Raw genomic sequence first — 12,601 nt, 5'->3', positions numbered from 1 at the left:
TTAGAAAGGGTTTCAGTATTTGATGAAGTTATGAAATTAAAAGTAACCTAAACAAACATGATTTGTTCATATGAAAAGTACTCTGCTATATCAGCTCTGGAAGCCAGTGCTTCATTTTGTGACTCTGATATTCTTCCACCAGCATTGGAAATGGCTACTGGCTTAAAAGAGTAGAAATTTTAAGTTGAAATTAAAACTGGAAAAGCAAATTTAAGTATCTCATGCTGTTTTGAAGGACTACTAGGAAAATAATAGGAGTGAGATGAACAAAGAAAAAGGTGGAGGAAATGACAAAGATTGTCAGAAATACTGACGTTTATCTTCCGTGATAGTCCAGTGATTCTGAAGGAGAACTCCTCAGCATGTAAAAAAGGTGACAAGTGAAAAAATTTGTGTTAGAACTTACAAAGCCATGAACAGCAGGGAAAAAATATTTAACCACACTTGTTCCTTGTCTGTTCTAGTACAAAAATGAGAGCACATCACATTTAAATGAGCAGGTGACTTGCTTAAAGCAAATGAAAAGAGACACTTCTTACCACTGATAGATAGATCCCAGGAGTATTTCACCACTGAATATGTTTAGTGGTACTAATGTACTTGATTTCAAAAAATGACTGGACAAATTCACGGAATAAATTCTCTCACAGGCTATTAAATTCAGATATTATCTCTGCTTTAAAACAAACAAACAAACAGCTTGAAACCCAGGTTTCTGGCAGCTAGAAACCGATTTTACACACTTGTTTTGTTCCTATATTCTTCCCTAAACATCTGGTCTTAGCTGATGTTGAAGTCAGTTTACGCTGCTAGATGTGTCTTGGTCTAACCTGATAAAAATGCTTCTTAAGATCAGAACATCATGAGAACATTAAATCACATTTTACAGAAATGAAAAGCCCAAAGGGCCTTAAAGGAAGTAACTTACATTTGTCAGAACAAATGTACATGCCCTGCAAGGATTATAGAACTAGGGGGAAAAAATCCCAAACCAACCTAACCAACAAACAAAACAAAACCCCAACAAAATCCAACTCATCAAACAAATAAACCAAACCAACTTGGTCAAGAAGAAAAGTATGTTTGATGAGGGTAGAGGGGAAATCTCCTCCAAGGATGGTAAATCCTTTTTCTGCAGTAGGCATGGCTGGAAGCCCAGATTTTTCTTCAGTTTTTCCGGTGTCTCCTGCCAACCCTCTCCAATGCATTGTGGTCACACAGACATTGTAATCTCAACCTCCACAGAAGGCTTAAAGGAGGTGTTACCTTCTGCAAAACTACATGGCGAGGGTAGAGGAGGATAAACCCCCAAAAAAGTGGAGATAAAATGGCACTGTTATACTGGGCAAAGAAGACTACAGCTGTCACTGTTATTGTCTCTGTCATGGACACCACTATCCTTTTGCAAGGTCATTGCTGGAGGATTTATTCATTCCATGACACAAGCAGCTCAGAATTCAGTCCAGTGTTTGACCCAAGACACTACATTCGCAGAAAATGTAAATCATTCAATAAATGGTTCTATACATTAACAGAAAGTCCAGTTCTGCAGCTCCAGAAAACTCATAGCACTTCTGCCAGTGTGCCAGTGTGGCTGCTTGAAAATGCCCTAATTAGTGCCCAGGGTAATCTTCAATTTTGAATAAAGGATGAGGGAAGATATGTAGGCTCATCTATTCCCTGTCCCAATATTGTCTCCCTTGCTGGGCACAGGCTTCCTCACTGTAGAAGGATATGTGGCCTGTGGGACCCCAAGGGACACTGTCCCCCAGAATAAAGAAAACATCAAGGGAATGTGATGGCAGGTTCACGCAGTTTGACTTCTGCCCAGTATCCCTGGACACGCCACATTAACCAGAATGCTCCTGCTCTGGCCACCTCGGGCAGCAGAGAGCTGCCCAAATACCCAAACCTTTCTCAGGTTTGGATGTGAGGAACAGGGCTTGAGGGAGATGTTCCTGTCCTTACTGCCCTGCAGGAAACATCGGCACCGGGGACCCAGCCTTGCCACTAGGGAGGGGTGTGGTTGAACAGCAGGAGCCATCAGGACTGTTTGGATGGATTGCCAGAGTGCTTTGATCCTGGGCTGCACTGATAAAATGTGGATGTTCTTTATATGCATGAAGAAATTGTGTGTATAATATATAACTAAAAATTATAATTAATATTAGTTTAAAATTCATTACTAATATTAATATGCCCAGACAATAAAAAATGGATAAACCCTAGCTGGGTAACTGTATTTCTCATCTTGCTTTTGTGCTACTGTGTTTTTAGGTGCATGATATATCAGATCATTCACAACCAGCAGGAAACTCTTGAAGGCAGCCCCCGAGATCCTGGGCCCAGGGTGGTAGTTTGGTGGTAGGGTGTGTGGGCAGAGAGGCCCGGAATGGATGTGGTAAGGTGGTCGAGGAAGTTCCAGCCATTCCGCGAAGGGGACTGTTCTTAGGCCCCTTCCAGAACTCTGCTTTTCTTTAGGGTCTCGGGGTCCCGCGCAGTCGCTGAGCGGGGGATTCCTGCCCGACCCTGCCTTTCTCCGGGACTGCTTTAGGCAGGGATCCACTCCGGGCCCCCTGCGCGGGCACACGGCGTCCCACAGCCGGCGCTCCTTGCCGGTAGATGGCATCCCCCGTCCGCGGAGAGCAACGCCCGGAGCGGAGCGGCGCGGAGCGGGACCGGCCGCGAGGTGGGGGACGGGGCAAAGCCCGCAGCCCCGCCGCTGGCCGGGTCTTGCCAAGGGAAATGCCACTCGCGGCTGCGCCGCCTCTGCTCGCCTTCCTCCTTGTCTTTCTTGCCCTTTTGAAATGGCACCTGCCGGATTGGAGACGGGAACGATCAGAAGATACTCAAAGACACGTCGCGATCTCCAGGGACTGAAGTAACATCAGGTCTTAACTGCCCGCACTGGAGGCTGACTCAACTGACCCCCCGAAAGAAATCTCCTCAGCAGCCCACAAACACAGCATGCATACCCCGCAGCGACAGACGAGAGCTTGCAGTGTTGCCCAAGCCTTCCAGAGGGGTCCCCACCATCACCCCCCATGGCCACCCCGACGTGGCCACGTCTAGAAAGAGCCGCACCCCAGCCGAGACTCCCGGGAAGTCGGTGCTATCGAAGAGCCGCCGGTGTCACACGCTCAGTGAAACACCCGTGCGTCCTCCTTGCAGAGGATCGAGGGCAGACCCGGCTCTTTTGGTTTGTCGCTACAGTGGTTCTTCCCCGTGCGTTTTTAAACTTCACTGTTCTTCATAGTTAAGAGCATGATTTTTTTCTTTTAAGGCGGTTTTTAACGTTCAGGTTGGGAGAAAAAAAATAATAAAAGGGGGAAAAAAGGAAGCAGAAAGCTAAAACGCTAACTCTTTGTAAAGAGGAGAAACCTCTTGAAGACGAAAAATCCTGTCTAACTTTCTTTTAGTAGCTTGCCCCAGGACCTCAAAACTAATTTGAAGAGAGATTTTATTAACTGTATGAACTGTAAATCTCGAGTGATGTCTATTTATCTAAAGAAAAAAAAAAAAAGTGGTCAGTTGCTGGATCTAGAGGTTTGGGGGGGTTTTCCATCTTCTTTTTTTCTTTTTTTTTTTCCCTGTTTTGTAGCTTTTGGTGGTATTGTCTTGCAGGCTCCTTAGTAGTGAGCAAAATGTAAATAGGATTATTTGGAAATAGTAGAAAGGATTATGTTGTAAATCGATGGAGCTGGGTTTGAAACAGGGTGGCTTGTAGCTTTGGGTTAGGACAATATATTGAAAACGTATTTCAAGAAATTGGGTGTGTGAGTTGTTTGAAAAGAGGGATGTGATCAATAAGACTTTATGTATCAGTCTGCCCTTCTCACGACGATTTCTGCCGAAGAACGAAATGCTCCCTTGCTCCTATCCCAGTCGGATCCTGAGTGTGGTTTATCCTGCCAGAACTGGGAACGATGGGCTTTTTCAAAGCCTTTCTTTTTAAGACCTTGGTAATTGCATTTCTGTCCAAATTTGTGGGGGTTTTATTTTGTTTGGATTCTTTGCTGGAGTTTTTGTTGCCTTTTTTTCCCCCTGCCTTACATAAAGGGGGCCCCGGTCTTCTGTCGTCGCATAGATCACCTGTAAAGGGAAACAGTGCCACTAAATTTGCAAGCAACCCTCTGTCTCTTTCTCAGGGGTGTTGCTCCTACTTAAAGCGAAAGTCCCGTTCTAAAGGACAGTGAATTTACGTCCTTTGCGTACAAAAGAGATTCTAATTCTCTGTTAGTGTTTCTCATAATGGAGGGAGCTGCTTCTCTCTAATAACAATAGCCTTACAATTAAACTGAGAATAGCGGTGTGTTTTGAGAGCTTGTGAGGTCGACATGGAGAGATATTTTATTTCATTCTTAAGTAAATTAAACTCTGGAGGTTGACGGGGGAGAGGAAGGAAAGGATGTCTCTAAACCATTCCGCCGACAGAAGTCTGAAGTTTATTAACTCACCATCTCCCTCTCCGATCTGATTTTTTCCCCCCTTCCTTTCCACGGCAAGCAGCACCCCGTCTCTGAGGGCAGCCCCGGAAGATGCGAAGCTCCTAGACCTTCCGAACGGTTTCTGGGAAGATGCTCCTGCACTTTGCGACAGACTTGCACTTTTTTTTTTTTTTTTTTTTTTTTTCCGGGAGAGTCAAGTGTTACCTTTATTTCTCCCCTTTTCCAACAAAGATGGCACCGGTCTCCCCGAAGCCCACCCCCCCGAGCCCCTCCTGGATAGGGTGAGGCCGGGGAGGCCGGGACGGTGGCGAGGCGCCTTTCTTGGTGGGGGGAGACACGGCGCCGCTCCCCCCACCGCGCTCTGACGCTGGGAGCCATGTGATGGCCCCCTCGCTATAAGGCGGGGAGGAAGGCCGCCCTCCCTGGGACTGAGCCCCAGCCTTTTCACTGTGTTTCCTAAGGCCCGGCAAGCCATCCCCTACGCCCTCCCTCCTCGGCAGCCTCCTCCCCTCTCCTCCTCCCAGGACTAGGCTCGCTCCCTCCTGCCCCGCATCCATTAATGTCTGGGGGCTGAGGTGAGAAGAAAGAAGGGGAAACCGACTTCCAGGAGCGACGGCACAACCTCCCTGCGCCCACAATACCCGATCCCAACCCAAAAAAAACCCGAAAAAGATCCCCAAAAAGGGGAAAGGGAGTGGGAAAAAGAGAAAGAGAGAAATCCAAACGGCAGCAAAAAATACCCCGAAACAAAACCCAAACCAGCCGCCGCCTCCGAGCGGGCGGCGGGAGCGCTCCAGAGGCGCGGCAACGGCGCTGGGGGCCGGCGCGGCTCTGAGCGGCCCGCCTGCCCGCGGCGGCGGCGGGGCGGCTCTCCGCGGAGCGGCGCGGAGGCCTGGCGGCGGCGGGGAGAGCGCCCGCTCGCCCGCCGCGCCGCGCCGGCCGCCACCGATGCGCTGCCCCGCCGCCGCGCCATGACCCTTAGCTCGGAGATGTCCGAGGCGTCGACGCTGGCTGAGGAGACCGACATCGATGTAGTCGGCGAGGAGGACGACGAGGAGGACGACGAGGAGCCGCAGACCCGCCGCCGCCGCCGCTCCTACGCCGAGGACGACGAGGAGGAGGAGGAGGAGGAAGAGGACGAGGAGGATGTGGGCGACCTCCACGCCGCCGCCCTGCTGCCGCGGTCGCCCGTGCGCGGCGGAGGTGGAGGTGGCGGCGGCGGCGGCGGGGCGGGCGGCGGGGACGCTGCCGGCGGCTCTCGGCCCCCCTCGCGGGGTGGCCCACAGAAGGCGACGGCGGGCGGCGGCGGGGCGGGCGGCGGCGGCGGCGGGGCGGGCAGCGGCGGCGGCAAGAACAGCCTGGTGAAGCCGCCCTACTCCTACATCGCTCTCATCACCATGGCCATCCTGCAGAGCCCCAAGAAGAGGCTAACGCTGAGTGAGATCTGCGAGTTCATCAGCGGGCGCTTCCCCTACTACCGGGAGAAGTTCCCCGCCTGGCAAAACAGCATCCGCCACAACCTCTCCCTCAACGACTGCTTCGTCAAGATCCCCCGGGAGCCCGGCAATCCTGGCAAGGGCAACTACTGGACACTGGACCCCGAATCCGCCGACATGTTCGACAACGGGAGCTTCCTGCGCCGCCGAAAGCGCTTCAAGCGGCAGCAGCTCCCGGCGCCCGAGCTTCTGCTGCGCGCCGTGGACCCCACCGCCTTCCTCCCGCAGCCTCCGCCGCAGCCCCCGCAGCAGCCGCCCTGCGCCTACGGACCCTACGGCTGCGGCTACGGTCTCCAGCTTCAGCCTTACCACCCCCACTCCGCCCTCTTTCCCTTCCACCACCCCTCTCCGCCGCCCCGCCAGCCCCCTGCCGCCCCCGGCAGCGCCCCCGGTGCGGCGCTGCCCTCCGCCGCGGCCGCGCCGCCGGGCCCCTTGCTGCCCGCGGCGGAGCTGGCACGGACGCGCTTCGGCTACGCGCACCCGCTGGGCCCGGCACTGGCGGCTTCCCTGCACTCCGCCAAGCCTGGCAGCGGCGCGGCGCTGGCCCGCTCGCCCTTCTCCATTGAGAGCATCATCGGGGGAAGCTCTGGCCCCGGCCCCGGCGCGGGCAGCAGCTGCGCCTCGCAGTCGACCGCGGCGCCGGGGCTGTCCCGCTCGCTGGGGAGCGCCGGGAGCGGCTTGCCCCCCGCCGCCGCCCTGCCCGCCACCTCCGGCTTCGCGGCACGGATCTCTAACTGTTAAGTGTTTGGGAGTCTTTCCGAAGGTAGGATCTGGGGTATCTCCTTTCTCCGCTGCTCGGACGCCCAGCGGACGCTGCCCGCAGGGGCTGCCTGTCTTTGCGTGGGGATAATTGTGACGGGGCTCGAGGGGCGTCCGCCGCGAGCGACGGACCTCCCGGGACCTGCACTAGTGCAAAGCCAGGTGTAGATCTAGATACTGCACGGGCAGACGGTCACTACATCGGAAAGTTACTCGCTACTCCTTAAAAAGAAACAAAAATGGTGATAAATAATTTCTCTAAACCGTAGAAGTTCAGAGATTCTCAGGTCTAGGAGCTTGAAAACCGTAATGTACAGGAGAAAAAAAAAGGCTTGAGGGAGGACAGCAGAGCAATACTTTTTCATTTAGTACACTTGTTTAATGTACTTTTATAAAAGAAAAGATTAACGTGTTTACACAGAAGAAAGTCAAGATTATCATTTCTTATTTTAACCTGTGTTTTGTATTATAATAGACTTACGGAGTTTTTTATTTTGTACTTCATGCGTATTCTTTACAAGGAATATTGTTTAAAAATTACTGGCAAGTATTATTGTAACATTTTAATGTAAAATTTTTACACATTTTCAAAAATAAAATTTTTAATTTTCAAAAAAAAAAACAAAAAAAAAAAAAATCAGAACCAAACCCAAAGACCAAAGGAGCCCAGCCAAACAATTGGCGTTGGATCCTTCCCTCTTTAGCACTTCTCTTTTCTTTGGGACACTGATAATTTTTTCTTCGGGATTAATAGCACAATAGTCAAGGAATAGTCAAGGAATATTCTAACTTGAAATTTATTATGTGCAGATTTGACCGCAAAGAAGAAAATCAAAATATGATCTTTGCAGTCAATGCATTGTTAACCCTAGCAGATAATGAAAGACAAAAAAACCCCAAAACAAACCAAACAATCAAATAACAACAACAAAACCACAACACCAACAAAAAAAAACCCCAACAAAACAGAAACCTACAAAAACCAGCAGGGACGATAGAGGGGATAAATAGAAATAGGTCTCTCTGGAGGGAGTAAAGCCCAGTTCTGTAAGGCACCAATCAGGAGATTGATTAAAAAGCCGGTTTAAAACTATTTTTATACTTTTGGGTGTGTTTTAAATCACAACTGCATCATAGTTTGGTTTCCAAAAGGCCCAAAGCAAAATACTACTAATATAGAGCATGTATTGAACTTAAGAGAGATTTGTTCTAGACACTTATGTTTCTGTGACGATAATAGTGGCATGTGTTTCTACTTTTCAATACATAAAATATAAAATGAGCTTTGTAAATATCCTCGTGTGATGAGTTAATTAAATGTATAAGCTGTTGAAGTAAGGATATTTAAATGTACAAAACAAACCATGAAAGCAGCTTTTCTGATTCCAAACACTCGTTTTTAAAAAGCATAAAGTCCATAGATATCTATTTTATAGACTAAAATAATTTTTTAACCAAAAAGCCGGCCTCAAATATTCGGAGCTTAGACATGGAAAAGAGAATCGCATGTTTTAAGAGTAGGCGTGTGAATGCTTGTTGTGGGCTAGGAACACGCGTTTTTCAAACCAGGAAAGCGCTTTTCAACTACGACTGTATTTATAACAATTTAGGAGACTCGGGGATCAATTATGTGAATTTTTATAATAATAAAAAAAAAAAATTAAAGGGAGGGATGCCTTTTAGTGCTCTTTGAAGTGAGGAGGGATTTTACATGTAGAAGTACTTCGTCGCCTTGGTTTAAAATATTCTCGTAGATAGAAAAGTGGTGCTTCTCCGTTTTGTTTGTAGCAATGCTGTGTTAAAATAGTGGGTTTCAAAAAAGCAGAAAGACTGGACATAAGATCTCTGCTGGACTCCATTTGCAGTCTGGAGTTGGAAGGCCTCTCTGGAACCTCCAGGGTTCCTTAGCAGAAAAAGAAGTAAAGTCCGTTCTAATTCCTAAAACAAAAGGGAAAATACCCCAGAGGCACCGTGTACATATCCTCCGGGGAGAGCGCGTCTTTTTCACAAAAGACCGATTAATTCACTTTCGCCGGGACTGGCCCGGCGATGCGCCGGGCCGACGGGCCGGTGCAGCGTGGAGTGCCGAGCTCAGCAGAGGCCCCCCTCGAAGAGGCAGACAAAATCAAGCAGGGAAAGGTTTTGCGGGGGAGAAGGCAGCTGTGGCCATGCGGCGGTGCGAGGCTCCCCAAGGAGGGATGCTGCTGGCCCTCAGTCTGGGTTCTGTCTGCTCGAGTCCTAGCGCTCTCCACGAGCGGTTTCATGAGAAGGGTTAGGTTCCGGCGACGCACACTGTGTTTGCTTCTCTTGGCTTCTCCGCTGTAGACCCTGGGGAGCCCGGCGACCTCCCCTGCGCAGAGCCCAGCCCGGTCCAGGCTGGAGTCTGAGTGTGCCCATCTCCCGTCCCTCAGGTCTCCTCAGAGGTATACGGCAAGCAAAGTGCTTGGCCACTTGCTCCTTCCACGCTTTTCGCCGGTTGCCTGCATCCCGTGCGGACAAGGCCTTCCCTTGGGAGTTGGTAGGGAAGCTGACGGGGGCAAATTGCAGTAGGAGGTATAGATTTCTTTTTTTTTTCTTTAAGGAAAAGGGGGTTGGGGAATAGGTCTGGGGTGGTGGTGGAGGACCCTTTTGCCTCTTCTCCTCGAGTCGGCGGGGAAGCCGCCTTGCCTCGGCCCCGGTCCTGAGGGTCCCTGTTTCCCCTCAGCTGCCCCGGAGCAGGTGCCGCCAGAAAAGGCGCCGGCCCCACAGCCCTTTGATGAGCTCGCAGTACCGCCGGCCACAGCGCCCCATTCGCATGCTAATAGCCCGCCGTGCTCTCCGCGGCTTTCAAGACTAACAGAGAAGCTAAGAGTGTAGTCCTCGCAAGGACCGAGCCCGGACAAACAATTCTTCCAAAACAGTCTGGGCCCTAATAAACAATCTGGTAGAACATGCAGTATAGTGTCGCCTCCTTCTCCTCCCAGAGACAAAGTGTGGATTCATTAACCCGTCTCCTTGCTCATCATACCCCCGTTGGGCTGAGAAACAAATTACTGGATCTGAATTGGGAGGGGATTGCTCTATGAGGGGGCTAATGTTTCAATCAGTTCATCCTGAAGGACCACACAAAAAGAAACTTTTTAGTTTATGGTGCTATTATGTGGAGTTTTAATCTAGGGGTAGATTTAGCCAAATGTTATCTATTGGGAATTTAATGAAGCCCTTATGTATTCAATCGTCTTTTATGCCACACACAGTGTCTCTATCCAGAAACGTTTCCTTCCACGTATTTCTTTGTTTCTGATGGGTGATTTATATATTTTTAATTAGGTTTTTAAAAAATTATTTCTTTTCAAGTATCTTGTATAACCCTTCTCTTAAGCAGGACTGTGTTAGGTCCCTTCCCACATTTCCTGTAGAAGAGGTTTCCCCTTCCCTCCCCGGTTTCAAAGATGATTAGTTTTCACGTCCACACACTGCGCCCTTCCCGCTGGAGTGCTCCCGCTGCCTTGTGCAGAGGGGTCGGACATCGTGCCCGCTCTGTCGCCACCGCCGTGGGCTGCGGCGGGCAGCTCAGCCCGGGGGTCCGGCCGAGCCCCATGGCTCCCATGCACAACTCCCCGGCCCTGAAGCTGCTCTCAACCCAAACCTTCCCCACCCGCAGCTCCTTCGGACCACACCTTCGGTCTGGTTTGTATTGAGAAGCACTCCAGGGGGCAGCGGGGTGCACATCCCGTGCTTGCAGGATGGTTTCAAATACCCAGGACGGGCCCCATCCCCAAATCCGGAAGATGAAAGAGAGGGGCGAGGCTCTCACCTGCTCTCAGCTGCTCCCTTTCTTGCAGCGCTTGTGGCGAGGGCAGAGCGCACGCTCGCCCCCGTCGAAACTGAGGCCTGTTGCGGGGTTCTGTGGGAAAGTGGATCTGATTTAACTGTCCCTTGGCATGGCCCGGAGACGCCACTCCGTATGTAATACTTTCCTTTAGTACTTAGAGTAAGTACGGCTGTAGTCTCTGATAATATTGTATCTGACAGAAATAATGGAAATCACGATCGTGGCCAAACCCTCTCTGTTCTGGAACTTGCTAACCAATGCAGATCGGTTTTTCAGCTTGTTCACAGTGGCTCCCCCACCTGCAGCAGTATTTTCCCTGCTTCCCTCGGCGCCGGGTCGCACACACCATCGGAACCCGGGCACAGGCGTGGACCGGCTGCCCTGTGTCTGCAGCTGGGTGCATCACGACCAGGTAGGCGTCCGCTCGGCTTCCGCTTCCACCGTCCCTTACCCCCAAGCCCCCAGTAACCTGCTGCAGATGACTGCAAGGCCTCTCCACTCTTCCCCAAAAGTCCTTTCTTCTTTGCAACCCTCACCGTGAGAGTCACGTCGAGCAGCCGACGTCTGGTGTCTGTTTGCTGCCCCTTCCTGCGCTGCAAAGCACGACCAAGATGTGTAGGAGACATTCACTCAGAAGTGTGTGTACGTGTGTGCAGGCAAATGGCACTTCAGAAGGTAACAACCTGCTGCTGGATCCATGCTGCGGCAAAAACCACACTGTATCCCTCATTGCGCAGACAGGTGCCCCTCGATTTTGGGGAGAGACGGAGAAATGAACGAGAGTTCCAAGTCGGTAAACCTCTTGCTCCTTCTTTTTCACTTGCGGAAGAACTCTTGTTTCCCGCCACCCGTCCCCTCCTGGAGGTGTACTGCGGGAGACCGGCCCTGGAAACAAGCCGGCCCCTTCCCAGCCGCCCGGCTCGGCTCGCCGCTCCGTTACCGGCACGACCCAAAGGAACATAGGCAGAGGCTGAGGGGCTGGGGAGCCCCTCGACCAAACTCGCGACCAGTGTGGGTGGCACCAAGGGCTGTGCGCGGCTGCGCAGCGGGACAGAGCCTCCGCGGCCGTGGCGGTGCTCCGCGCCGAGACCGCGAGTGGGAGTGGGGAGGCACCCGGCGGCGTCTCGGCGGGAATCACCGCGGGAAGCCCACGGAAGATACATAGCATACGAAGATGCGGCCTCAGCGCAGCGCCCCTGCACCGCCGACTGTCGCAGTGAGAGACAGAGAGGCACCCGCTGCGCTCTGCGTCGCGGAGAGACCTATCGGCTGGGCACAGTAGTGCCCAAAAAGTACGAAAACATATGGACTGGACAGGACGAAAGGCACTTTTTTTTTTTTTTTTTTTTTTTAAAGCGCGGTTTAATTTATTAAATTTAATTAATTAATTAATTAATTAATTAATTAAATTAATTTCAGAATTCTACCGCTGAGTTGAATTCAGAAGGAAATTTGTGATTGTGGTTTTTTTATTTTTCTAATCAAAATAATTAAACTTGCCCTTCCTCCAAGCCACAAGAGACCTGTTGAATTGATTCTGTTTCCCTTTCGCTGATGCAGCATAAACGGCATGCAGAATTCTGCGGGCCCCCATATTTAGATGATAAATTACGAAATTTATGTAAGAAGCAAAAGGATAATTAGATAATTCATTTGTTGCATTAATTCGTTTTTTAAGACCGGGAAAGCCTTATCTACAGTCAATCCGAAGGTATTTCTGTCCCCTGCATGCGATAGAAAAGCATATGAGTGTATCGAAACACGTGTGAACGTTCAGGAGTGTGTCCCACACGCGGTGGTATCACCATCCAGTGCCCGCACAACTGTAGCACTGCGGTGGTCGCTCCTGCTAATGCCCAGGTTTTAGCTAGTCCTTTTAAAACTCGTGAATGTCTCTTCGTACCGCAGTGGTCATAGGACTGCTTCTCTGCTTTCATTGCAGGAGAGTACATGCACACCTGTATACACGAAATAAATTAAATACACAAAATCAAGATTAATGAGGTGAATTCCCTAGGTTTTCCTTTCGTAAAATAAACACTGTCACGTCTGCTTATTCAGCAACAACAAGACGAAACAGATAG

General features: G+C 50.6%; 1 protein-coding gene and 1 long non-coding RNA gene across 4 annotated transcripts; one reads left to right on the top strand and one right to left on the bottom strand.

The window, feature by feature from the left end:
• Positions 1-3,443: 3,443 nt before the first annotated feature.
• LOC125320561 lies at positions 3,444-5,253 on the bottom strand. The gene is made up of 2 exons (XR_007201183.1): positions 4,458-5,253; positions 3,444-4,092 (listed from the first exon to the last, which is right to left on the bottom strand). It is a non-coding gene; the product is annotated as an uncharacterized LOC125320561 (long non-coding RNA).
• Positions 5,254-5,380: 127 nt separating this feature from the next.
• On the top strand, positions 5,381-11,872 carry FOXD1 (forkhead box D1). Of its 3 annotated transcripts, XR_007201111.1 has the most exons (4): positions 5,381-6,707; positions 9,115-9,256; positions 10,794-10,929; positions 11,030-11,872. XR_007201111.1 is itself a non-coding variant. In XM_048292745.1 (1 exon), exon 1 carries the CDS (start codon positions 5,420-5,422, stop codon positions 6,683-6,685), a length of 1,266 nt encoding a protein of 421 aa, XP_048148702.1. In that variant the 5' UTR covers positions 5,381-5,419; the 3' UTR covers positions 6,686-7,994. The 3 variants fall into 3 exon arrangements, 1 of the variants encoding a protein (XP_048148702.1); XR_007201112.1 differs by lacking the exon at positions 9,115-9,256; XM_048292745.1 differs by lacking the exons at positions 9,115-9,256; positions 10,794-10,929; positions 11,030-11,872 and having other exon boundaries at positions 5,381-7,994.
• The last annotated feature ends 729 nt before the right edge of the window (positions 11,873-12,601 follow it).

Source organism: Corvus hawaiiensis, chromosome Z (assembly GCF_020740725.1).
Source record: "Corvus hawaiiensis isolate bCorHaw1 chromosome Z, bCorHaw1.pri.cur, whole genome shotgun sequence".
NCBI classification, from domain to species: domain Eukaryota; kingdom Metazoa; phylum Chordata; class Aves; order Passeriformes; family Corvidae; genus Corvus; species Corvus hawaiiensis.
This window is presented reverse-complemented; position numbering and strand designations above follow the sequence as displayed.